Genomic DNA, 26,666 nt, shown 5'->3' with positions numbered 1-26,666 from the left:
TGACTGCAAATCACTACTGTTTCTATACATTAGAAATTTTGAGAGAAATTTTGTGCACTCACACACTCTCACACACCTGGCACTCCAGCTGCGAATGCAGAGGAAAGAGATGAAGAGTGCTAACTTCACTTCCCTTTCCTCAATTTTTCCATTCCAGGGCATCAAACTGACAACCTTCCAGTCCCAATTGTTCTGCTCTAAACATTAGGCCACATCTTAGGCCCCTAGATCATGGATCCCTTCCACTGGCCATTTAGGGGTTTACAGTTCTAGAGTGTGGCTCTGTCCTAGGAGGGAGAATATTTACACACTAATATATTTCATGGTCTAGGGACAGTAGTCTGGGAGAGGGTACCACCTCCTCTATGAGCAGGTTCAGAGAAGATTACAGTCACAGCTAGTAATAGTTTGCTACATTTAACTCAATTCAGAGCAGTCTGTTTTGTTTACTTTGGTAGTGTCCATAAGCTCCCTCTTAAGACGAGTGTCCAGTCAGTCAGTAAAACTGTGTCATCTACTGTGCTTTTTGTGTTTGGAATTACATGGTGAATATATATTACAATACTGTACAACTTATTACAGAACTATAGCTTGTTATTAATGTATCCTAGGTGTCCTACACCAGATCCTATGGTAGAGACAACACACACACAGAGTTCTTGAGCCTCATCTAATATTGATTTAGATTCAGTACATTAGGGGTGAAGAGCTACATATTAAAATGCTGCAATGTCTACATGATAAAACTAAAATATATAAGAAATTCCCTTTAATAAAATCTGAGACGGTACATAAATCAAAGCGGAGTTCTTTGAGCACAGCATTAAAACAGGAGTGTGTTTAAAAAAAATTTATAAATAAATCACATGTTTTGTTCTTTGAGTTGACGTTCACATTTTTCAAGTCTTTCTGTCTGTCTCTCTCTCCCACTCTTAATATTAATGGTTCACATTTGGGTTTGACTGGCTGCCAACTTTAATCTGTTGGCAGAACATTAGTACTGTTGGTAAATGCCTGAAGTGATTTACTGAGGAACTGTTGGTAAATGACTGAAGTGAGGAAGAGAAGGAACAAACAGTTACTGCAGCAGAACATCCGTCTGGGCTAAATGCATCAGTGTTTATCAGAAAACTCTGTTTTAAGTTTAAAGGCTAAGCACCAGCTCTATGAAAGTGTCAAACAAATAAATACAGTGGAATTTGAGTTCCTAACTTGTGTTTATTGATAGTCAGAAAACATGTTATTTCTTACTGATTCAAGGAATACGGTTTAAAAGACCGTTGCCCCCCCCCCCCCAACGGTGTTCAGAAACTCTAATAGGCGTCTTGCCTGTGACGTAGACGGTGGACAACAACTCTAGAAGTTGCACTTAATTTAATACAAAATGACGAAAAGGTGTGTTGTTTTTGGCTGCAATCATTCAATGTACAGTGGGACATCTGTGAACAAATGGCCCAAAGATCCCAAAATATCCAGTAAATGGACTAAATTTGTCCACTTTAAACGGGCACTTTGGAAAGGACCATCCGCTCACTCCGTTATCTGTAGCTCATTTCACTGGCGCTTTTCCAACAATATGGGCATGTAAGGACACCAACGAAAGGTGTTCAAGAGCCTCTGTAACATGGAGGTAAACAGGGCAAGGACACTCACTTCGCCTGTTTTAGTTGGTGTTAGTTAACGTTAGCTTGACTCGCTAAACTCGGGGGCTCAAATTATACTCGGCTACGTAGCTGCATTACGGAGGTTTATAGTGTCGGATGAATTCGAGTTCGACTTCGATCACATTTACAAGAATAACGGTACCTCTAAATTTGAGTTTAGCTTATTGCTAGGCTATTGTCATGAATAATGTTGGTTATTTAGCTAGCTAGATACTGTCATAACAGTCAGTCATAACTGTGTTTTACCGCGTTGTTCAGCTGTTGTCCACCAGTGACGTCACGGTTACATTCAAGAATTTCCGTAGCGAGCTTTTTCCGTCAGTTTAATAAAATTGTCAGTTTTAAAGCAAATTAAGCTGCTATTTTCATTTTAATTCATACTTATATATGTCAGTAACTACAATAATGTAAATATTCATGGAGGTCCATTAAGTGGTGCTTAGCGTTTAAGGTGAGCTCCACTGCTAAATCCACTGCTGCAAATGTTACACACAACATTATAGTAATTAATAATTATTCTCATTTTAAAAAGATGCATGCACCAGAAAGATGCGCCTGCTTCTCTGTAAACAGATCATTTCAGGCTCATTGTTTGTCCTTTAACTGCAGGTTGTGAGTTCAAGTCCTGCTCTGTAGGTGTGAGTGAGTGTGTGTCGCCCAGTGAAGGACTGGGGCCCCCTCTAGGGTGTGTTCCTGCCTTGCGCATAATGATTCCAGGTAGGCTCCGGTCCCACCGCGACCCTGAACCCTGTATGATGAGTGTTTATGGGACTGTATCATGGAAAGAACCCCTGAAAACTTCTAGTAGCATCCTTTTTACACTGCCTCACAGCTCCACCAATCAGCACTGCCTAAACCCCACAGGTCCATTTGATGTTACCTAAGAATTCAATGTCATTTAAAGCAACAGTGTGGAGACTTCAGCTAATATGTGCTACTTGATATGTGCTAATCTAGTTTCCATTAGCATCCATTGCTTATTAGCTACATTAGTCTCACAGCTCAGTCTCTTCAGTCTCTGGACATGTCTTGGCTGCTAGAGTTCAGTTTTAGTGTGTGTTTGTTGTTACCTGACAGATAAAGCCGGTGGAGCTGCACTGGCGCACCCACAGGCTGAACTTCCTCTTCTTCCTCTTCCTCAGCTCCCTCTCTGTGCATGTGGTTATGAAGACGGGGTCCTCATCGATCAGGGGCTCGTGAAGAACCTGAAGGAAAAGAGGTCTCTTAGACTGAGCTCTTGGGGAATTGAGTGGGAGAGTTTTTCCATTTTGAAATACACCAAAATACCATTCAAATTTAGAAATAACTACATTAGTCCGGGGTGACGTTTTCAATACAATTTACCATATTCTAAACAAAACAGAAGAAATATGACGACCATAATCATGCTGCTGCACACATCCCGAGTGCAACCTTCCATCAGGAGATTCCTGGTTCGAACCCTGCCTCAGCCAGGAGCTCTGGAGGGTATCTTATTGTATTACACAATAACACAAAAATACTATTAAACATTTGATATGTATATATTCAGTGGTCAGAACCCCCACAGGACCACCATGGAGCAGGTATTATTTGAGGGGTGGATCATTCTCAGCGCTGACGTGGTGAAGGTGAGTTAGTGTGTGTAACTGGTGCGAGTGGATCAGTAACAGCAGTGCTGCTGGAGTTTTTAAACCCCTCAGTGTCACTGCTGAGCACTCCAATCGTAAATATCCAACCAACAGCGTTCAGTGGGCAGCATCTTATGACCACTACTGCAGCAACCATCCACAAAAACAAGATCCAACACAACTAAGACACGGCCTGTGTTTTACAAACAGTGCTGTCCAAGTCAACAGTGTTTTCAAGCTGAGTCACTGATCTCCCCCCTCTAGTTTTTCACAGAGGGAAGTTGTGCTGAGCAGTTGGCCCTCCACCAGCCGGAGGCTCAAGCCTGACGACGGAAACTCATCGGGATGGAGCTGGCTGAATGCGTGTTGCCAAGGCGGTGTTGCCATGGAAGAGGGAAAAGCGAGCAGATGGTGTTTCATTTACTCGTGATGGACCAGCCGCTGAGGAGCAGTCTTTCTCTCCTGTAACACACAGGGGACGCCCTCCCCCTGCCCCGACTCCCATCCGCGACAGATAATACCAAGCCTAGACCCCAGCTAACATCACGCTTTCATTTCACAGCTGTTTAACCACAACCTCTCTGTAAAGCAGAGAGAGTTATAAGATGAGACTTCCGCCACGACTTCAAAACCACGACTCGGGGCTTGAAAAGAGGCTAATTAATCTGCTCTTTTACAAAATGGTACGCTCTCCCAAAGGCCTTTTATTAGGCATTTTTCAACAGCGAGGAGAGAGGAACGAGCTCTGGGTTGAGGGAGCTGTCAAATCTATTGGAAAATGGAAGAATGTCGCTGCAGATTTCTTTAAACAATAAAGGAGTGGAAGAGTAAAAAATGAAGGAGAGGCAAAATCAATACAGGAAACAATGATGGATCGCTGGAATCTGAAGTATTCATTGTCTCTGCGCAGTACTGTAAATATCTATAGGTTGCCAGAGCACCATGTGATTGCTGCTTACACCAGGGTATAAATTATTATAAATTTAAAGGAACAATTACCTTAATATCACAGCTTCAAAATCATTGCGGTTCTGCACTGATGAGTAATAGGGAGAACAGATCGTCTGTCGTTGCTACTCCAGGCTCAGCACCACGGAAACTGCACTATGTAACTTTTGGAGAAGGTGATTTGAGGACAGTGCTGTAAAAATTTATTACTCTGCAACTGTAGGGGGAGCCCAAGAGCAAAAAAGCCAGATCTTACCTGGTGTTCCTTTAAGAGAAACATTTTAAAAAACTAATACAGAAATTTTACAAACAGAGGTTTTTAGTAGAGATTTGCTTTCCATCTGTAAACGTCACTCTTCATCCAGGATCGGGCTTTGTTGTTGTGCATATATTCTGACCCACATTCTTCCACATCTTCTTCTTCTTCCGCAATCCAAAGCCCCTAATCTGAAGATCTCCTCATTTGTGGCTAAAAGCCTTCCTCTGGAAGGAAACTTGTTGTGTCTGAGAGATTTGGGGGTGAGGGTGGGGCATGGGAATGCAAATGGAGCAGAGTTGGCACCACACTAGGTCGGCGGGGTCATATATTATTCAAAAACAAAATGCACCAACATTCCGCATCTTATATGCATCAAATCAACCAAGGTCACTTTCTTTGCAGCAGAACACTGAAGCTACACGGCGGGAAAACAAAGTGGAGCACTCAGTTAGAGAGCTGAATACAGATGGGCTCTTTTATTTCTTCCACAGACATTCTCCTTTTACACATTACTGAAAGTTCGGGTGTTATACACCAGCAATCAGCCAAAACATTATAACGACCTTGTTTCCACACTTGCTGTACATTTTGGGCGAATCCCATTTCGTAATTTTGCCTTTACACCTTGTTTTTGAGGGTCATTTTGCGGGAACTTCCAGTTTCACCTTAATTTTGCAGTAGCCACAGGTGCTAGAATGTAACTGCTTCTCCATTTAAGGTGGAATGGGATATTCAGACATATACAAACTACTAGTGATGTTATTTGTTACGAAGTAAAGGTTCAAAATGCATCGAAAGTACATTAAACTAAGGCAATACATGATACTGATATTTCTTTGGTTGCTTGGGAAGCCATCTTGCCTGTGATTTACAAGGCATTTGTTTAAAAATCTCTGTCCTACCCCTCTTTCCCAACCAAAACTGAGACACCGCTACCCCTAAGCAAAATGGAGGGGTATGGCTATGAGGTAGGTCTAAGAGGTGAAACGGGATCATCTCCAACTGCTCATCGGTGCACTTTGTAGTTCTACAATAACAGACTGTGGTCCATCTATTGCTCTGCATACTTTCTTTGTCCTCTTTCACTCTTGTTCTTCAACGGTCAGGACCCCCACTGGACCAGCACACGGCAGGTATGATTTGAGTAGTGGATCGTTCTCAGCAGCTGCAGTGACACTGACGATGTGAATGATCCATCACCCAAATCATACCTGCACCGTGAGGCTCCTGACACCTGAAGGACACAGTGAAAGGGGGCTAACAAAGTATGCAGAGCCACATGTGAACTATTCTGTAATCATGGAAGTATCGGAAATGGCTAAATAAAAGCACATCTCCTAAAGGGAGTGGAAGGGTAATGACAAAGGAGCGACGCAATCAACACAGGAAACAATGATGTATTACTGGAGTCATAATTTGAAGGTGTGATTGCTAGAGCAGCTGCTTACATCAGGAGATATATGTTTATACTCCACCATATACACACTCAGACAAAGAAGAACACTGGTGGTGCCTTTTATGGTCACTGTGGTTGTACCATGTTCTATACATCAACAGTAGATTTTAAAATTGTGTTGATTTCAAATGCTCCATTTCATTCGCCATTATATTTACTTTTTTTAATTTTATTTATTTATTTTTTCTACATAATACTAGGGCTGGGCAATTAATCAAAAACGAATTGAAATCGACATTCAGAACTCTGCTTAATCAATATAATCTTGTCTATATCGATTGTATTGATTATTTTTATTCTGTTTCGTCCTCACTGTGTGTACATGTACTGTCCCTTTAAAACGACATCACCAAGCTGTAGTCACGTGACTCTGCCCCCATCTACCACATGGAAACAACCTAAACACAGAGGCCGACCACGGGACTCGAGCAGCTCGTACCAAACTGTGATTTGGACGTGCTGTGTTTGACTACAATTAAGACGACGCTGAACAAAAAGAAGTCAAATGTAAACGCTGAGAAAAAAACAAGAGGGACAAGCTCCCAGCGACATTAGAAAACATATCCCATATTTAATACTGGAGTATGTTTACATTAAAAGCCTCGTCACTGAACTGAGGGTCAAAAATACAGAAACAAAATAATCGTTCATTAATCGTAATAAAATGTTAAATTAATTGTGATATTGATTTGCGCTCATATCGCCCAGCACTATATAATACCATAATACCACTTCACCATTACCAATGACCATTTAAAGGTACATATACACTGTTTGAATCTTGATGATGACGGCAATAACGCACCTGTAGAGAACCTTTCTTCCTGAGAGTGAAAAAATACTGAGGATTTTTGATGCCGATATCAGAGAAATGATACAGAGAGTTCATTTACGGCTGGAACAGAGCCACTTGCACAGAGACAGTTTTAACACTGAATTTTTTTAAGCTGTCACTAGAAAACCCCTCAGCTGTAAATTTGTGAAACTAGACCAAGAGCTGGAGTATTCCATAAAGTCTGCTCTGTCAAGTATGTCATCTTTCTTTCTCTCTCTCGCTCCATTTTCTCACTCTCACAGTCTCTCTCTCTCTCTCTCTCTCTTCCTCCAAACTTTCCTCTACTCTCTCTTTCTCTCTCCCTCTCTTCTTTGACTGGGAGTACAATACATGCTGGGTCATGATGTCTGACCCAGATAATAAAACAGAAAATCCAATAGTTTGTACACATTTAAAGTGTTTTATATTAACAGTTTTCTGCCGAAATTACGTACCCAAACCTTGAGGCAGTGAATAAAATACAGGCAATTTTATGAAGTAATGTTACTGAAAAGCTTTCTGAATTTTTAAAGATATTGAAATGAATCTTTAGTGGTCAAAATATAACCAACTAAACAACTACACATTTTAGGCGCTTTTCTAAATTTAATTTGGAATCTTCTTTGGAATCTTCAAAGACCCCAAACCTCTCCATAAGGAAAATTATTAATTTAACTATATATATATATATATATATATTCGACACACACACACACACAGCAGGTAGTGTCGCAGTCACACAGCTCCAGAGGCCTGGAGGTTGAGAGTTCGATTCCCGCTCCGGGTGACTGTCTGTGAGGAGTTGATGTGTTCTCCCTGTGTCCGCGTGGGTTTCCTCCGGGTGCTCCGGTTTCCTCCCACAGTCCAAAAACACACGTTGGTAGATGGATTGGTGACTCAAAAGTGTCCGTAGGTGTGTGTGAGTGAATGTGTGAGTGTGTGAAGGACTGGCGCCCCCTCCAGGGTGTATTCCCGCCTTGCGCCCAATGATTCCAGGTAGGCTCTGGACCCACCGCGACCCTGAACTGGATAAGCGCTTACAGATAATGACTGAATGAATATATATTATCTAAGCTTGATGGCAACATTTTACATTTTACCTTCTGTGACAAACTAATCTGATGCACCTCTCCAAAGAGGAAAAGTCAGCAAAATCTGTGGAAGATGTGTTGTTTTAGAGAGATATAAATGGCACTGTCCTCCCACTTGGCAAAACCACAGCATACTGACTATAAATATCCTCCACAGACTCAGACACACACGAGTTGACCCTCCTTCTGGACCCTGAAACTAGCGACGAACCAGAACGACGTCTGACATGTGGCGAGTCTGCGAGCGCTTCTAATTACAGCTGGAGGGCCAAAGTTTCAACTTAAATCCCCAACCCACTTCCTGCTGACACAGAATCGCGTGCCTGCCTCGCTTGGCCTACTTTCTGACAATTTAATAGAGCCAAGATTCGGTGGGAGTTCACCATGTCCCCTGGTAATGCCTTGAGTTGGCTTCTGTCAGTCTGCTGCTTCTAATATGGACACAGAGAACTGAGTTACACACTTTACGTACAGCTCTGTCTGCTGTTCCACTCAAAACAGCACCCGCTTGAAGTAGTTGGGTGTTTAGAGTAGATTTTCCTTAGAGCATTACTTTAATGTTGAAGAAAAAACTGCCTTATTAACCTAATGATGCCATTTTGACTGACTTTGTTGCATGTTTAGTTACGCTGAGTTTGTGGAATTCTACTTCTGTAAGCTTTTGTAAGGCCTAAAGTACTGGAGGCAAATATGCAAAACAGTGTTATTCTGAGAAAGGAGGTGTGTGTGTGTGGCAATATTCTAACCAATCGCAGGTGATTCAGATGTTTTTTTTGGGTCAACAAGATATTGAAATTATCCAAAAAGCAAAGAATTTAAGTAAACAGATCCCCATCTTTAACAAAGATACTCACTACATCACTGAGCAGCTCAACAAGCTTGCAGGAGATCACTAATGCTGCTTTTCCACTACATGGTGCCTACTTGACTTGACTTGGCTCTACTCTGCTTTTTTCCCCCGCATTAGGCAAATCTCCAGCTACAGTAGGGATCACATTTGGTTTTATACGACTCACAACGGCAGCTCATAAAATTACCAAACGCAAACACAACATACCTGTGTCTGTGAGGGCCGGAAGGTGCAGCCGAAGCTCTGCTGCAGCGAGTCCAGGAAGGGCTGGATCTTGTAAAGACCCTGGCTGCCACCTTGACTTGAACGGAAGGCCACAATGTGGAAGTACTTGAGAATCTTCTCGAAGCGAGCCTGGCTCATTTTGAGCGCGATGCTGCGGTTACTGAAGAAGCCGCTGCTCCAGATGCTGAGGACGGATTCGCAGCGGTGGACACTGGTGGAGATAACGAAGCCCAGGAAAGCCTTCATCTCGGCCGGCGTCACATTGGTCCAGCCCTCGTCGCTGCCGAAGCGTTCCTGGAACTTCTTGGCGTACATGTTGGTCTGAGTCACCATATTCTGGATCACGTTGTCTGGGACAAAGAGCTGGAAGAAGTCCATGGCTGTGGCAGTGGCCGGCATTTTCTGGGTAGGGCCTGTTTTTAAAAAAATTCAAAAATGTTGAGTCAGTGACGGCACAAACGACCAATTGATCTGGTGCTACATAGAACAACTGTGAACTAAGATTCCAAGGACCACATTTTGTTTGTAACCATTAAAGCTATGGGTTCAAACATCCTCTTGGGTTGGGTGTATGTGAGGAGTTGTTTGTTCTCCCTGTGTGTGTTTGGGTTTCTTCCATGTGTTTCTGATTTCCTCCCACAGTCCAAAAACGCATATTAGTAGGTGGGTGGTCCATGCAATAATGCCCCCACCTGAGTGTGTGAGTGGGCTTGTGCCCTGTCCACAGTGTTTTCCTGCATTACCCACAGTGATTTCAGGTAGGTTCTGGATTCACAGTGACTCTGATCAAGCAGAAGACCAAATTCTTGAGTGTTGTGAGGTACAACTTTTTTTAGCTATGCAAAATACATCACCAAGCCACAGGATGTCAAACGCACATAAGCAAGACCTAATGTCATACACTGGTTTGAGGCTAGTGTGGGAACATTTACACATGCAGTCTGCAAACTGCAGGCGCGGTGGCTACAGGCTACAATGTTAGCATCTTAGATGTAGTGAAAAAATTGGTAGATATAGGATAAGAGATTCTATCTGTATGTAAGGCCTTTTGAATTCACACCTGTATTGACATCTAGGGAGAAAACACCAGAAAGATGCATTATTCATACTTAGTATCAACAACCTCAGGGCCACAGGCTGAAAAACTAGCATCAGTTCAACAGCCTCAATGTTAAGATCCCTCACTGCAATAGGCAAGTAGCTTCTCTTCGGCAAGCTCCCCGTTCTATCACCGCGGACACTGAAAAACATCAGCAGATGTCAACTACACTTGCTGCATCAAGACAAATGAAGCCGGGGCTCCCATGTGCCACAGCAGACTAATCACTGGACCTCAACAGGAGGTCGCCGGTTCGAACCCCTCTAATATCTCAGCCGTCCTAGACATCCCAAATAGTCTCGCTCCCCGGGTCAGTAGGATGGAACCCTTCTGCTCTCATAACAATGTGGGCATCTGTTAGCTGGCATAATGGACCTGGGCATGAAGCGCACTCCTCCAAGTCTGTGGAGCTTTTCATTGCGTTAGAAACAGTTTTAAAAGGAATGGAAGTTGGTTTGATATAAAATGCAATGTTAATAGCTGTGGGTGTGTGAGTGATTACATGAGCGTGTGATGTGTGAAAGGGACCTGTGCCCTGCCCAGGGCGTGTTCCTGTCTCACACCCAATGCCCCTGAACAGGATTATATTAAATAATATAAAAAAAATAGAAATAATATAATAAAATTATATGTTCTTCTGTTTTAAAGACATTTTTCCAAACATTGTGATGTTAAAGGTGTTTGATTTTTCTGTCACTGCATTCTAGACAATTTTGGCCAGTTGAGGACATTAGGAAAAAGCCATTCAGAGATGAGCAGCAGCTCCGGGTCATTCCCCAACAGGCTGAGGGAGGGAGTGGACTATTTGATGTCTTTTATTAGCTCTGTACATAAGGAAGTGAATGAATAATTTTCTCCAACACACAGACACCAAGAGTCAAATGCACAGTTATCATCTGAGTTAACTGACCATTTTCTAACATCTATCTATCTATCGTTGCACTTATATAGCGCCTTTCTGGACACCCAAGGATGCTTTACAATCCACACTGCTCAGAACGATCAGAACACTCAATCCACACACACACACTGGCGAGAAGCGGCAGCCAAACGCGCACAGCGTACTCTCGACCAGGAATGACCGTCCACCTGGAGGACTGCATCAGGCACTAGTGTTTCACCCAGGACAGAGCGTCAATCCATATCTGGGCACTCACACATTCACTCACACAAACAGACATTCATTCACATACACACCCATTCACTCACTCCAGGACAGTTATTAGAGAATTCACCTAGCCTCCATGTTTTTGGACTGTGGGAGGAAACCAGAGACCACGGAGGAAACCCACACAGACACAGAGAGAACATGGAAACTCCACCCAGATGGGACTTGAACCCAAGATCCCAGCGCTGGGAGGCGAACGTGCTCATCACTAAGCCGTTTTTATTTGCAATAATGACTCATGTCCCATTATTGCAAGCTGTAAATCCAGCCAAAAAGCAGATCATTATTCTCTGGACAAAACAACAGCAGATCTATATTTTTTGTGATAAAATAGACATTAAAAAAACATTTAAATATTATTTATAAGGTTCATTTCACTCATTCATTCATTTTCTACAGCCACTTCATCCTGTAATATATTGGAGGGGTGTCTGGAGCCGAGATAATAATTATTACTAGAGCTGGACTATTTTGGCCAAACTTATATATATAAAATATATTATAGAATATAAATATAAAAAAATATAATACAATTATATATAATAATATATTTTGTAATTTTAGTCAATATAAATATATATAATTCCAAAATCGATATAAACAATATAAAAGTCACAGAAAGACTGCCAAGAATGCCCACAATGAATATTAGTACCGCCAAAATAAAAGTCTGTATATAAAATTGTTGAAGTGTAGTTCTTATGCATATTTTTATTTTAATTACATTTTTTCTCTTACGTATAAAATTCTTACAGCAAATCACAATTCTTTTTTATTTATTTCACACTGGATTTGGCGACGTAAACACCCGTCCCTGTTTATTTTCAAAATAAACTCTAAATCTAATTAATTCATTCAACTGTAGAAAGTGTTGCTGATTCACAGCTGTGGTCGGTGTAATAAAGGTCAGGAGGTCAACAATACTGCATTAGTATTTACACATAGCTTCCAGCCTGGCCGGATTTTAAAGACCCCTGTCAACTCAGTGTCTAACAGGAGTCACTCAAGCAGCATGTAATGAGTGGACATCAGCACTGAGGACTGAGAGTCTTATCGGCTAATGAGTGTCAGCCGTCCAGCAGCAGCACACTCACACACATCTAAACACACTCATCAGTCTGCTTTTTTTCTTTTATCCAACACCAGTAATGGCCCCTCTGTTAGTCACTGGTGATAAAAGGAGCTCAGGTGAACATGGAACAAATAAGCCCTCTATAAGAGGCAGTAGCCCACCTCAGAGTAGTGCATCTGTACCAAACATTGATGCATAAATCCAGCATCAAACCCATGGGCCAAACCCATTCTTCAGCTGATTAAATTCATGTTTCTTACATGCTTCGGTCAAAGTACCACAAGGATCAAACCAAACAGCACGGTTCTCCTGCTGTCAGACAGCACTGTTCAGAAGGACTGATTTTAGTGCCTATTACTTTAAAGGAACACTACGTAATATTTTTACCTTAAATTTACAGCTTCAAAATCACTGTGATGCCTCACTGACTTGTAATAGGAGAACAGAGCCTGTGTCATTGCTATTTGGGGCTCAGCACTGCAGAAACTGTACTATGTAAGTTTTAGAGGATGGAGCACGTTAGAGGTCACAAAGACAGAAAGAGTACTTTTGTTGGAAAGCGTCATTAAAATGAATTAAAATTTACTATATGTTTACACAGTTTTTTCAAAAGACAGGGACCAGATCTGGCACATCACCAGTACGGACCTCATCAGATAAAGCCATGTTCAACTTCTGCTTCTGCTTCATAAAAATCCACAGCTGTTTCTCCCTGTCCTTCCACTGTGAGAAGGCAACTCAACGCTATGGGTCTGAAAGGATGTGCAACAGTCAAACTGCCATTACCAAGAAAAGGAAACAAACACAAAAGAAAAAAACAAAACAAAGACCCTGTTGGTGGTCTCAGAACAATGGACAGACCACAGAGCATTACTGAATGTTGAAATACAACAGTAAATACCATAAACACTGATGTCATATTTATGGAAATGCAGGCTGTAATATGTCAGTCAGTCCTCTTATCAATCACAATGGTATGTTTCTGTTTCTGGACTCATGTAATCAGTTAATCACAAGGGCTTTGTTGTGGTCGGAATACAGCAGGTCAAATGCGATATGTTGGAACTCCTACTGAATACTGCACACAGTTCATAATCTGGAGCTCAAACTCACAGCATGTACAGTGAGAACTCAGCATGACATTCGTGTCACTGTTGCCCCTGTCCCCGGGGAAGCAGGATGGCAATGCAGCTGCTGTACTTCCATCATATTTACACTGCAGGACTTCAGCTTTATGGTGGCTATTATAAAGCCTATGCACACACAATGCTAACAGCTGTTAGCGCTGAACGGCAGATCAATAAAAGTTCAAATTGACATGTAATATGTGGCTTTAAGCTTCTCATAAATCATCAGAAACGGCATAATCACAAAATGACGTGTAATATATAATTTAAATTCCGGAGTTTTCTAGGTTAATTTTCTATGACGTCCACTACTTTAATGGTAGGAATTAGCATTTTTGCTCCTTGGCTACGCCTACAGTTGCAGGGCAGAATTTGCTTTTACAGCACTGTCCTGAATCAAGAGAGAGGGTGGTTTCCCACCCTCCTCCAAAAGTTACGTAGTGCCGTTTCTGCAGTGCTGAGCCCAGAAAAACAAAGAGAGAGGCTCTATTGTCTTTTTACAGGGCAGTGGAGCATCGCAATGATTTTGAAGCTGTATTTTTCATGTAAAAATACTACCTAGTGTTCCTTTAATTGCACCCATCCCTGAAAACACAGTGTGTACAGTCTTTAAAACTTACAACAGCACTTATAAATAAAGGATATTTGCAGTGTTTATAGTGTAATCATGAAGCCCTGGCTAAAATAGTTTACTTTTCAGATAAACACCATCTCTGCACCTGTGGTTCAATAACTCACAGCCCTTACTAATTTAGAACCGGTTCAAATTTTTATTACCTTCATAAAACTGGAATGAAATTACACTCAAATGATCACATTACCTCAGCAGTGTGCTCATCTCCTATTCTATATCCGCACATAAGCCCTGTGTACACAAATCACTATACGAATAACTGCATCCTGCAAAAGCCTTAGCCTAACAATACAGCTATTATTCCACCAGAGCTTGAGAACTATATATAGCTGTGAACATGTTGTGTTTCAGGCAGAATTACGTAGCGCTGACATAGTCCAGAGCAGACTTAATAGACATTATCCAGCATTTTATTAATTCATGCGGATTATCCCCTGCAAACTGGCCTCAATTAACTTTAGCAGCGGGCTACTAGATGGTGTGGGGTATGGAGATTGGACTGCCACTGTTGCAGTTTCTTTGAAATAGCAGAAAAGGGATCAAGGAACATTTGTTAAATCTTTCTGAGCAAACCTCTGAGACCTCACACAGGAGGTTTATATAAATTAGTTATTCATAGATGTTTTTTTTCAGTGGATTGTGCGGCTTTTAAAACACCTCACTCACACATTCACTCCTGTTCACATTCAACAAAATGCTCCACACAGGATACTATTCGCTGCTTCACATCAGTAACATCGTGTCCTTAAAGGCTAAGCACCACTTAATGGACCTCCATGAATATTTCACACTATTTTAGTTACTGACATATATAAGTATGAATTAAGATGAAAATAGCAGCTTAATTTGCTTTAAAACGGACAATTTTTTTAAATTGACGGAAAAACCCGAGCTCACTACGGAAATTCTTGAACGCAACCGTGACGTCACTGGTGGACAACAGCTGAACAACGCCGCGGTAAAACACCGTTATGACTGACTGTTATGACAGTATCTAGCTAAATAACCAACATTATTCATGACAATAGCCTAGCAATAAGCTAAACTCAAATGTAGAGGTACCGTTATTCTTGTAAATGTGATCGAAGTCGAACTCGAATTCCTCCGACACTATAAACCTCCGTAATGCAGCTACGAGTATAATCTGAGCCACCGAGTTTAGCGAGTCAAGCTAACGTTAACTAACACCAACTAAAACAGGCGAAGTGAGTGTCCTTACCCTGTTTACCTCCATGTTACAGAGGCTCTTGAACACCTTTCGTTGGTGTCCTTACATGCCCATATTGTTGGAAAAGCGCCAGTGAAATGAGCTACAGATAACGGAGTGAGCGGATGGTCCTTTCCAAAGTGCCCGTTTAAAGTTGACAAATGTAGTCCATTTTCTGGATATTTTGGGATCTTTGGGCCATTTTTTCACAGATGTCCCACTGTACATTGAATGATTGCAGCCAAAAACAACACACCTTTTCATCATTTTGTATTAAATTAAGTGCAGCTTCTAGAGTTCACCATCTACGTCACAGGCAAGACGCCTATTAGAGTTTCCGAACACCGTTGGGGGGGGGGCCAACGGTCTTTTAAACCTTATTCCTTGAATTAGTGAGAAATAACATGTTTTCTGACTATCAATAAACACAAGTTAGGAACTCAAATTCCACTGTATTTATTTGTTTGACACTTTCATAGAGCTGGTGCTTAGCCTTTAATCTGTAATGAAATGTGATGAATTTGTTATAGAACAAGTAGAGCCAACAATATTGTGCACTTAAAATGACACCAGGTAGTATTTTACCTTAAAATTACATTTTCAAACTCATTGTGATGCTTTGCTGAACAGTAATAGGGAGAATAGCCTTTCTCCTTGTTTTTCTAGACTCAGCACTGCAGAAACTGCACTATGTAACATTTGATAGATGTAGTTTCCTTAGCATATGCTGCTCTCAGGTCTCTTCACGTGCACAAAACCGGACTAAAGTGTTTACGAAGTCACTAAATGGGTAAAAAACATAAAGTGTCTTGGTCTGGTATGCTACGCTTCTCCTCTCTCTCTGCTCACAGCAGTAAAAAATATATCAAAAATTTTTAAACAGAGAGAAATCCAAATGTTGAAAAGCACTAAATGAAATGCGGATATTGCTCTATTTCTGCTCCATGGGTGGGTAATATTTACTTATTTTTGCTGTTTCTGAAGGTGGAAATATCTCTAAATTTGGGAGATGGCTAACTGCATGAACATTAAAAGACCAGAAGAACTACAAAAAAACTCGAGTTACAAATACGTTTCAGTGGTATTTCAAACAATGAATAAAACAAAAAGAGCCAGGTACAAACGAGTCCACAAAATAATTTCAGAATCTGTTCCTTTAAAATGAGAATGAACCAAAGCCCAGAGAGGTCAGGAAGCTTTGGTTTTTAGCCATTTTTGCTCTGCACTTAGTCTTATTTTTAGGCAAGAATTATATATTTTTTTAATTCCAGTTAAATGTGGCACAAAGTCTTGCTCGTTTATGCCATATTTTGTGATTTAGGCAGCCCACAAAATCTGACTGGGTGGTCTTATTTCACAGCCTGTGGGTTGTAGACTCCAGAACCACAGATTAAAGATGTACAAGCACTGAACTGGTGATTTATTCATAATATGTCCCCTTTAAAAGCCCTGTGACATGGTCTCAGCCTGGCCGGTCATTGTTGTGTTCTGTATGGTTTTGTTGCATCTGTACTTTGTTTGTACCTTCATGTTTCACCCTTGCGTTAAATAAAAGCCACATTCCCATCTGCATCCTGGCACCTCGCCTCCTCTACATTACAGAATCCATCTTATTTTCTGCTTTGCTTTGCTTTGCTTGCAGCCAATGACTCGAAGGAAAAGAATCCTCTCCTTTGTAGCTACACTTGCTCAACCAGGCTTTAATACCTTCAAACGTTTCAATTTCACTGGATCAAGGACCACAGAGTTCAACCATCATCTCATCTACTGAGTTCAACACCTTTTTACATAATATAAACCTCTTGTGTAATACATGATTATATGCTAATGTAGCTCGTCTGTCCTGCTGCAGCTGGCCGAATTCCTGTCACTGTCCTGAATGATGCAGCAGTGTGGCTCTAACCCTGAGACAATTAAATGTAGAGAGGAAATCAAAACCTGATTCAACTGGGCATCCAAATCTCTGTGGGAAGGTACTGTCTGGTTTTCTTGTGCACACTGTAGACAACACCAGAGAGTATCATGTTCATACAGACAAAAATATTTGGACAGCGTCCATACCATATCTCATTCTAGCACAAGCACCACCACCCAAAACTTTTTCTGAGAGAAAACATGCACATAGCAACATAGATATTACCAATCAGTGTCCTCTAATTGAATGCCTCAGGGGCACTTTATCAGTTGAGTAAGGACTTGATGGTTATTGGTGAGTACTCAGGGCACAGGTTTCAAGCAGCCACACACACACAGAGCCCAGTTTTCTTTGTAAATAAATACAATATGATACAGCACTACTCAGCAAAGGCCCTGCACCGGGTGACTGTCTGTGAGGAGTGTGGTGTGTTCTTCCTGTGTCCGTGTGGGTTTCCTCCGGGTGACTGTCTGTGAGGAGTGTGGTGTGTTCTCTCTGTGTCCGCATGGGTTTCCTCCGGGTGACTGTCTGTGAGGAGTGTGGTGTGTTCTCCCTGTGTCTGCGTGGGTTTCCTCCTGATGAATGTCTGTGAGGAGTGTGGTGTGTTCTCTCTGTGTCTGCATGGGTTTCCTTCCGGTGACTGTCTGTGAGTTTGGTGTGTTCTCCCCGTGTCTGCGTGGGTTTCCTCCGGGTGCTGCGGTTTCTTCACACGGTCCAAAAACACACTTTGGTAGGTGGATTGGCGACTCAAAAGTGTCCGAAGGTGTGAGTGTGTGAGGGAATGTGTGAGTGTGTGTTGCCCTACGAAGGAGCGAAGCAGTTTCAGACATTGAATTAATTAACTATTCAGCACTCTATAACTTATTAATATTGTTTTATTATTTCTGCTAATACAGCTGTATGTTTCTGAACCAGTCTGTAATGTACATAGTATCTGTGCAAACCTGCCGAGTCATTTTATATGTCAATTAAAAATGACTGATTCACCAGTGCTTTGGTGTCCTGTATGCGTTAAAATGTATTGGGATGGTTTTTGAAACTGATAATATTTAAATAAATAAAGTAATCTGTCCAATGTGTGTGACTGTGTAAGTGTGTCACCCTGCAAAGCACTGGTGCCCCCTCCAGGGTGTGTTCCTGCCTTGTGTCCAGTGATTCCGTGTAGGCTCCAGACCCACTGCGACCCTGAACAGGATAAGCGTTAACATGCATTGTATGATTGAGTGAATTAATCTGTCCAATGGTGATAATATTTTTGCTGAAATGTTAACACTGTCACTGTGGATTTTGCATTATGTACCAAACTGTTTTGGCACAGTATATATAATGGACTTGAATAAGCATAATAAGCTGGTGGTGAACACTTAGCCCAGTTTGATGAGACGGACAACAGACCACAGTGGTTAAGAGCCAAAGTCCAGGCTGGCGAAGCACTGTCAGTGATCTGGAACATCAGGTGGTTAAAGTCTGCAGTCTACACAGTGATATGATCATACAGAACAGTAGTGTGCCTGTGGCGGACTGGCTCAGAGAGCCACCTGTCAGACAGCGAGCTGGAATCCAAGCCTGAGCCCAAAAACTCCTCCCAAACAGATGGCCCACGGCCCCACGGCCCCAGTGACTGATGGTCGTTTCTGGGCCACTGCAGCACAGAGTTATGACATTTATCAAAGGCTATAGCTGCTGGGTCAGAGTGAGCAATCAAACAGAGAACTGACGGGGGCAAAGTGAGCCAAAAGTCAGGCACTTCCCCATTGGACAAATGAGCACTTTCTATGCAAAACCTGTAGACAGTCTGAATCTGAAATATACTTTGTGTTTATATCCAAGTAACTTTTTATAATAAACTGGCACCATGTCCTGTGTGTGTCCCTGCCTTCCCCCAATAACTCCAGGTGATCCAGTATCTCACTCACCTCACTCACTCACATTTAACAATGTATTCCACAAAAACAAAAACACAGAACTGGATCAGAACAGTCCTTTCTTCTGTTGATATCCGATCTGGGGATGTTGGGGACTGAATAACAGCATTTTGGGCATCAGACTTTATGTTTATTCAAGTGAACATTGAGTCTACATTTTATTTTGCTACCTACATTTCATAAATGTCCATTTAAATGCAGGCAAGACGTTGAAGACCATGTATTAAAAGCCCTATGGTCGTTTCACAGTGGGTCATCTGCGTGATGTGAAGCATAATGTCAGTGCTACTGCCAACTGACTTGTGTATGTTAACAAGATCCATACAGACCTACAGTATCAATCCCAGGAGCTACATGTGACCTATCTATGCCTTTACTCAAGCCCCTGAAAAGGGAACTCTACAATATATGCACTAAAGAGAAGCAAACAGAGGCTAGAAGCAAAGTATTCCATTTGATGTCTAACAACAGAGTGCAGCTAAATACATACTTAACTGGCAATATGGAAACATTAGTTCAGAGATGGAGAACAGACATTGATTTGTGTGCATCATTGCCCAGTCCTAGCCTGAGGGTCAGTACTAAGTACTACTTAAACATATCTATTTTAACTGGACGTTTCTCTCAGACAGGCCTGACTATGACCGTGATACTTGTCCTTATAATAGCACTGGGCCATGTCTGAGTGGTTGCTCTTTCATCAGCCATGTGATGAGGTGTTGTTTAAGTGTTTCCATTCATTTACAATGCTCACTCACTCTCTGATCCTCATCTATCTTTCATGCTGGCAGGTGTTCAAACAATTAGAGATCTTCACAGCCTCTGTCTCTATAGACAAACGCATTTGATATGGGCACCTTTGAGTAACACTGGGGCCTGAAATGAACAGATTGCACAAATTTTTCTGAGCCATTAGATCAAATACATATGGTTTTACAAAACTTACAAGCCTAGCCCTTGCATTTAGCTCAAGCTAACGTTTATTTAAAAATATACATGGCTGTCATTAGCAAAAATACTTGCAACTGAGCAATCTACTTGCTATTTTAATTAATACAAATGGGCATAACTGGATAATGCTAAAACGTTTCCACAGTAAAGCTAACAGTGCAAAATTAGCATTGAATATATTTGATTTATTTTTTTTTTATTTGCAGTGATTTACATTTATATTATTTAAATAGTTTTCATATGCTCCATCATTATTGTTCTCTCACCATATATGTACATTACCAGATATCTATCAAACAGCCATTAGTAATCCCTGTGATGCCAACCAGTCCTGACTGTTAGCCTTCATGCTGTTAACCTAGTTTTGTTGTCATCTTTGGGTTTCTGTTTTGTAGGTTCTTTGTGCTCTGTGGTTTGAGTCCTCGTTTCATTACGTGCCGTGCGTGTTTCGTTCTCCGACTCCTTGTCTGGTTCTCTGTCTTGTTAATATCTCTGCTAGGACATCCCAGTTCTTTGTTAGCATTGCTTCACTTCATGTATTTAAACTGTGTACTTAACCGTGCTTGGGTTGTTACATCAAAGTTTCTGTTTCTAGCGTCTTTTATTTGTGTTAACAGACACATACAAACCTCTCTGGCATGTGCCCTGCCTGCTTGCCATGAACAAATAACATTAGCCTAGCCACTAGCCTACAGGCTAAATGCAAAAAAAATACAACTAAGCGTTTCTTTCTTATTTTGGCCATTAACATATGTTTTTTGTTTTATTATTATAATTATTTTGAACAAAATGTGACAGAGACCAAGACAAATATACAGGCCAAATAAACCAGACAAATCTTTGGTATACTGATTTAGCTAACTCATTTAGCATTTAGTTTATTTATATCAGCTCACTGATACAACCCATCTGTAAATAAATCCATCAATATTTCTATAAGATAGATAGATAGATAGATAGATAGATAGATATGCTGCAAGAAATAATTCTTAATGATTTCTTTTTCTATATTTCTGTATGTACAATATATATGTATGCTACACACATCGCTCGTTGGCCCTGGAGATTAGCCTCATATCTCACTGTGACACTTGAATATATGGAAAGGGTGCTATCACATCATTCCTACTTTACTCTCTTGGTCTCTTGCCTGCAGCAGTGCAATAGCCGTTTTTATTACAGAGACAGGAATAATGTTATGTTTTCTTGAACATTGAGTCATAGCTCACTATCAGCCAAAGGATACCACAGCAGCCCACTCCCTGCCACCTTCAAGTTTCACACACATTTTCTCCACAAACTCAGCTAACAATTAAAAAAGGGATAATACCATACACAGACATATAGGTCTGCATGCCATCCTCGCCGTTTATGATACAGACAGATGAGGGAGCAGATCATTATATATATTAATGCCGTATATTCACTGCATCCTGTGAAACTGGTCCTTTGTTGGGAGCCATTCAGATATCAGGCAATAACAGGAGACCATATTTGAATTTAGGACAGGCACTGAAACCACATGCAGTTTGATTTAATGACTCAACTACCAGCCATGCAAAATAAATGCAGTCAAATAGATTTGCTGCTGGGTGGGGAATGTATAGGTTGAATATTGTATTAGATCCACAAACTGACAAATATGAAAAATATAAGCTGTTAAATATGTTAACGTAGAAAAAAGTGATACAAGAATTTTCACATAGAATGTAAATACATACATGTAAAAATAAATATGCAAATTACATGTTTATTCATATGTAAAAAATCTCCATGGCGATCAATATATGAAAGTCTCCACAAACTTCTACAGAAATAGCCATGCATTTAAACATAGTGGGTTTTTGTACAGCACATAAAAGAACTGTTCATCATTCATTATCTGTAAGCACGTATCCAGTTCAGGGTCATGGTGGGTCCAGAGCCTACCTGGAATCACTGGCCGCAAGGCAGGAATACACCCTTGAGGGGGCGCCAGTCCTTCACAGGGCAACACACACACATCTGGACACTTGAGTCGCCAATCCACTTACCAATGTGTGTTTTTGGACCGTGGGAGGAAAACGGAGCACCCAGAGGAAACTCATGCAGAAACAGGGAGAACACACCAACTCCTCACAGACAGTCACCCGGAGCGGGAATTGAACCTACAACCTCAAGGTCCCTGGAGCTGTGTGACTGCGACACTACCTGCTGCACCACCGTGCCGCCCGAACTGTTCATCAGACATGTTAACATGTCCAATCATGTCTAAGACTTGTCTGTGTGTACAAAATGCTTGTGTATGAGTAGAAAATCTACATTAACTTCCCTAATGCAAATATAAAAACAAAACCTTTTGTTACCATTTACAAATGTGAGCACCCATGCAAATGTTTAGGCTACACATTCTGGCCTTCTGCTGTTAAAGCCTTATATCAGAGTGGCTTCCAACTCATGCACTTTGTTATAATTTCCATGACCCAGGGAGAACTTGATGTTAAATTGTGTGCAGATTTAGAATTGCAGAAAATGTGCATGAAGGAAAATTCCACATTCTGTGTACAGACATAGAAATGTGTTCTGTGCGCAAGTAAAATGCAGCGTGCAACACTTGCGACATCCACTTTCAGTCAATGAAGTCAAGTCACTTGGTTACATGTATACACTCAATTAGAAGTGGGTGGAAGAAGGTGAAAATGACAAAATCGTACAATATATATATATATCCCCTTGGGTAAATTGTGTCTGTATTTAGCCCATCTGTGGCAGGGAAATCACCCACCCACACTAAACAACTTTGTTTTTGCTCATGCACACACACCCACACACTAGTGAGCAAACATTTGCACAGTGAGCACAAACAAAGCAGCTCTGGATATTGAGGGAGGAGAAAGCACTGTACAACGTGCTGTTGTGATGTATACTGTGGTTCTCTGGGCTTATTGTGGATATCATCCATACAACTCATCTCATCCCAGTAAACATTTAGCCGTTGATTCAACGTTGAAATAATGTAATGACTGTCGTCTAATCAACGTTCTCTTAAGGTTGAAAATGAAAGTTGAAAAGACGTCCAAACACAGACATTGAAAAGACGACTATTAGACGTATTTTGGACGTCCACTGACGTTATCGATTGGTCACCACTTAACTAACTCATTAAGATGGATTTTGGACGTCCATTGACGTTTAAAATATGTCCTTGACGGACAGACTACTTTTAGACCTATTTTAAACGTCCAGGGACGCTCCTTGTTTACTGGGATGTGTTTAAAATATTAAATATAATTGTATTTTATTGTTGGTTTTTAACTTCTCAAAGCAAGTGCTGTGTGTTAGTGGCTTCGAAATATGAATTATGAATAATGTGATGTAAGGGGGCATTTTGGCCATAAGAAGGCCCCTCAGCACTTTCATTTAATTTAATTTAATGTACTTTAATTTATGTGACAAGTGTCACCCACTGTATTTTGTGTCTGAGACAGCTGCACTGTGACATTGTAGGGGTCCCTTTGAGGGGGAGGGGGGGAGATGTCCACGAAGCTCAGGTAACCAGACTGAAGACCAATAGGAGTGTCACTTTTCTTAAGTCAGAGATTCCCAATCCTTATCCTCCTGACACCACACTATGTACATATTTTGCCCACGTGATTCCACTCATTAACAATAAAAACCAAAGCCCCTCTTTGGGTAGGAGCATGGTCTCTTACCGTGTGTGTCTTTATACTGGGCCAGGCTTATGTCTCTGAGTGTGTCCCTCCATCCCTCTTCCTCCTCCTGCTGCTCCACCTCTTTCTCCTCCACCAGCGGCAGCTGCTGCTGTCGGGCTCCCGGGACAGCGCTGCTCGCCGAGCCGCTCTCCCTCCTCGCGTCCTCTGGGTCGGAGTGCGAGTCCCCCGTGGTGCTGTAGAACGGGTTCTCGCTGCTGTCGTCCCCGGACTCGCCGAACACGTCGTCGGAGATCTGCAGGCTCTCGTAGCGCGAGCGGGCCGCCTCCAGCAGCGACGGGCCCTTCCTCACACACTCCGCCATCGCGAAGCTCGCACCGGCACAGAAGCTCTCTCTTTCACGCGCTCTCACCTAACGCTCCCGGGCCCGAGCTCCAGCATTCAGACGCTCACTGCCACCGGAGACGATCACGGAGCCCAGACACGCGGAGTGTACAGCATCCGAGAACTGACACAGTAACAGAGCATCCGCGCTACTGGGTCTCTCTCTGTATCTCCTCCTCCTCCTCCTCCTCCTCCTCTTCTGTCTGTCTCTCTCACTCACTCACTCTCTCACTCACTCTCTCACTCACTCACACTCACTCTCGTGTATTGAATCGCCGGCTTCCTCCGAAATCACCTGACTCTCTCTGTCGCCGCTGTCCAATCGGGTCTCTATCTCAACATGACGTCACACCTTAGCATAAATATGAGGCTAAGAGGGATTAACTTTGACAATACGTTATGTTTTACCCTGCCATTGACAATTCCAGTGCAGTGTAAACGCCAGTGAAAACATGCGTATTTTACATTATCTTGAATTCAGTTTAGTCAAAAGCTAAATTAATATATATGTTTAAAACTAATTAATGACAGAGTCAGGACCAGGCTTTGTAGGCCAGGTCTGTTTACACATTCAAAGAATTTCCTTTGGTTACACTGGAGCTCAACGTACACAATATGAGACAACAGACATCCCAAACTCAGTTGTATCACACACACACACACTGTAAACACGAACAAATATACACACACAGTTGAAGGTATAAAGGTACAGTGCAAGTTGGAGCAGCCAGATGGTTCAACACAGTAAATTTCAAACCCTATTTCCAGAGTACACAATGCCCAATCTATTTAATTGAAACCAATACAAATACAATATTTCATATGCTTGAACTGGGAAATTTTATTCTGGAAAAAAAAATTGCCATATTTTTTTAATTTGATCTCACCAACACATCTGAAAAACTTGGGACTGTGGTATATTTACCACAGTGTTGCATCACCTTTAAATATCACTCTTTAACAGTTTAGGAACTGAGGAGACCAGTCGTTGAAGTTATATACAAGACAAGTTATATATAGACCCACTGGAGCTGACTAACGGACTACTTAGATAACACTCTTCGATCAACTTTAGATAGTGTAGCAACGCTTAAGCGTAAAAAGCTACAACAGAAAAAACTCGCTCCCTGGTATAATGAAGAAACACTCACCCTAAAACAAACCGTAAGGAAATTAGAGCGGAAATGGCGGTCGACTAAACTGGAAGTATTTCACTGTGCCTGGAAAGACAGCCTTATCCAATATAGAAGGGCACTCGTCAATGCACGTTCAGCTCATCTGTCCTCACTGATTGAAAATAATAAACACAATCCTAGAGCACTCTTTAATGTAATCTCTAAACTTACAAACAATCGGGCAGCTACTGATCCACAGATCCCAGCCATTCACACCAGCAATGCTTTTATGGACTTTTTTAACAATAAGATTGAAAATATTAGACAAACAATAAATACCATATTACTAAATCCAGCCTGTCTGTCATCTGGTGTGGATGATATAGAACAAAACATAGAAGAAAGACTAGAGGACTTTGACCCACTACCACAGCTAGAACTGGAGAAAATCATCTACTCGTCAAATTGTACGACCTGCACACTTGATGCAATACCAACAAAACTATTTAAAGAAGTATTACCAGTCATAATCAATCCCCTTTTAACAATCATAAATTAGTCCCTTAGACTGGGTCACATACCCAAAGCATTTAAACTAGCAGTTATTAAACCCCTGATCAAAAAACCGAATCTTGATCCTAGTGTACTATCCAATTACAGACCCATCTCTAACCTTCCCTTCATATCTAAGATCTTAGAAAAAGTTGTGGCCCAACAACTTAGGTCATACTTGCATAAGAATAACATATATGAAAAATTTCAATCTGGTTTTAGGCCACACCATAGCACCGAAACAGCTTTAGTTAAGATAAACGACCTTCTTCTCGCCTCTGATCGAGGCTGCGTATCCATGCTAGTTCTACTAGACCTCAGTGCAGCTTTCGATACAATTGATCATACTATTCTGCTAGAAAGATTAAAAAACATGGTTGGAATAACAGGAACAGCCCTATCATGGTTTAAGTCTTACCTCACAGATCGCTATCAGTTTGTAAACGTAAATAATGTTTCTTCTACTCATACAAAAATGAGATTTGGAGTTCCCCAAGGCTCCATTTTAGGACCTTTACTATTCATATACATGCTGCCACTGGGCAGAGTTATTAGCAGGCATGGCATTACCTTCCACAGTTACGCAGATGACACACAGTTATACATATCAGCCAAACCAGACGACAAACCAACACTAAAGAAAATGGAGGACTGTGTTAAAGAAGTGAAGCATTGGATGTCATACAATTTCTTTCTGCTAAACAGCGACAAAACCGAGGTTCTCCTTCTAGGTCCAAAACCTGCTATAAATAAGGTATCAGACTTAATACATAATTTTGACTTCCCTGTTCTCCCTAGCTCATCAGCTAAAAATCTGGGTGTTATAATTGATTCAGATCTATCATTTGATCAGCATATAGGTAACATTACAAAAACAGCTTTCCTACATCTTCGGAACCTCGCTAAGTTAAGAAATTCCTTATCCCTCCCAGATGCGGAAAAATTAGTTC

The 26,666-nt window shown here is 41.4% G+C and overlaps 1 protein-coding gene across 1 annotated transcript in view; it reads right to left on the bottom strand.

Annotated features, from left to right (window-relative positions):
• The window catches only part of pgbd5 (piggyBac transposable element derived 5), a 36,228-nt gene extending 11,969 nt beyond the window's left edge, over nucleotides 1-24,259 (bottom strand). Inside the window, exons 1-3 of the mRNA XM_066679458.1 lie at nucleotides 23,708-24,259; nucleotides 8,900-9,330; nucleotides 2,735-2,869 (exon numbers count right to left, since the gene is read on the bottom strand). Coding sequence (XP_066535555.1) covers nucleotides 2,735-2,869; nucleotides 8,900-9,330; nucleotides 23,708-24,029 — 888 coding nt within the window. The 5' untranslated portion in view covers nucleotides 24,030-24,259. The remainder of the gene's footprint in view (nucleotides 1-2,734; nucleotides 2,870-8,899; nucleotides 9,331-23,707) is intronic.
• Between the last annotated feature and the right edge of the window lie 2,407 nt (nucleotides 24,260-26,666).

The sequence above is a fragment of the Hoplias malabaricus genome, chromosome 8 (assembly GCF_029633855.1).
Source record: "Hoplias malabaricus isolate fHopMal1 chromosome 8, fHopMal1.hap1, whole genome shotgun sequence".
Classification (NCBI taxonomy): Eukaryota; Metazoa; Chordata; class Actinopteri; order Characiformes; family Erythrinidae; genus Hoplias; species Hoplias malabaricus.
The sequence above is the reverse complement of the archived record's forward strand: the minus strand, read 5'-3'. Positions and strand labels throughout refer to the sequence as shown.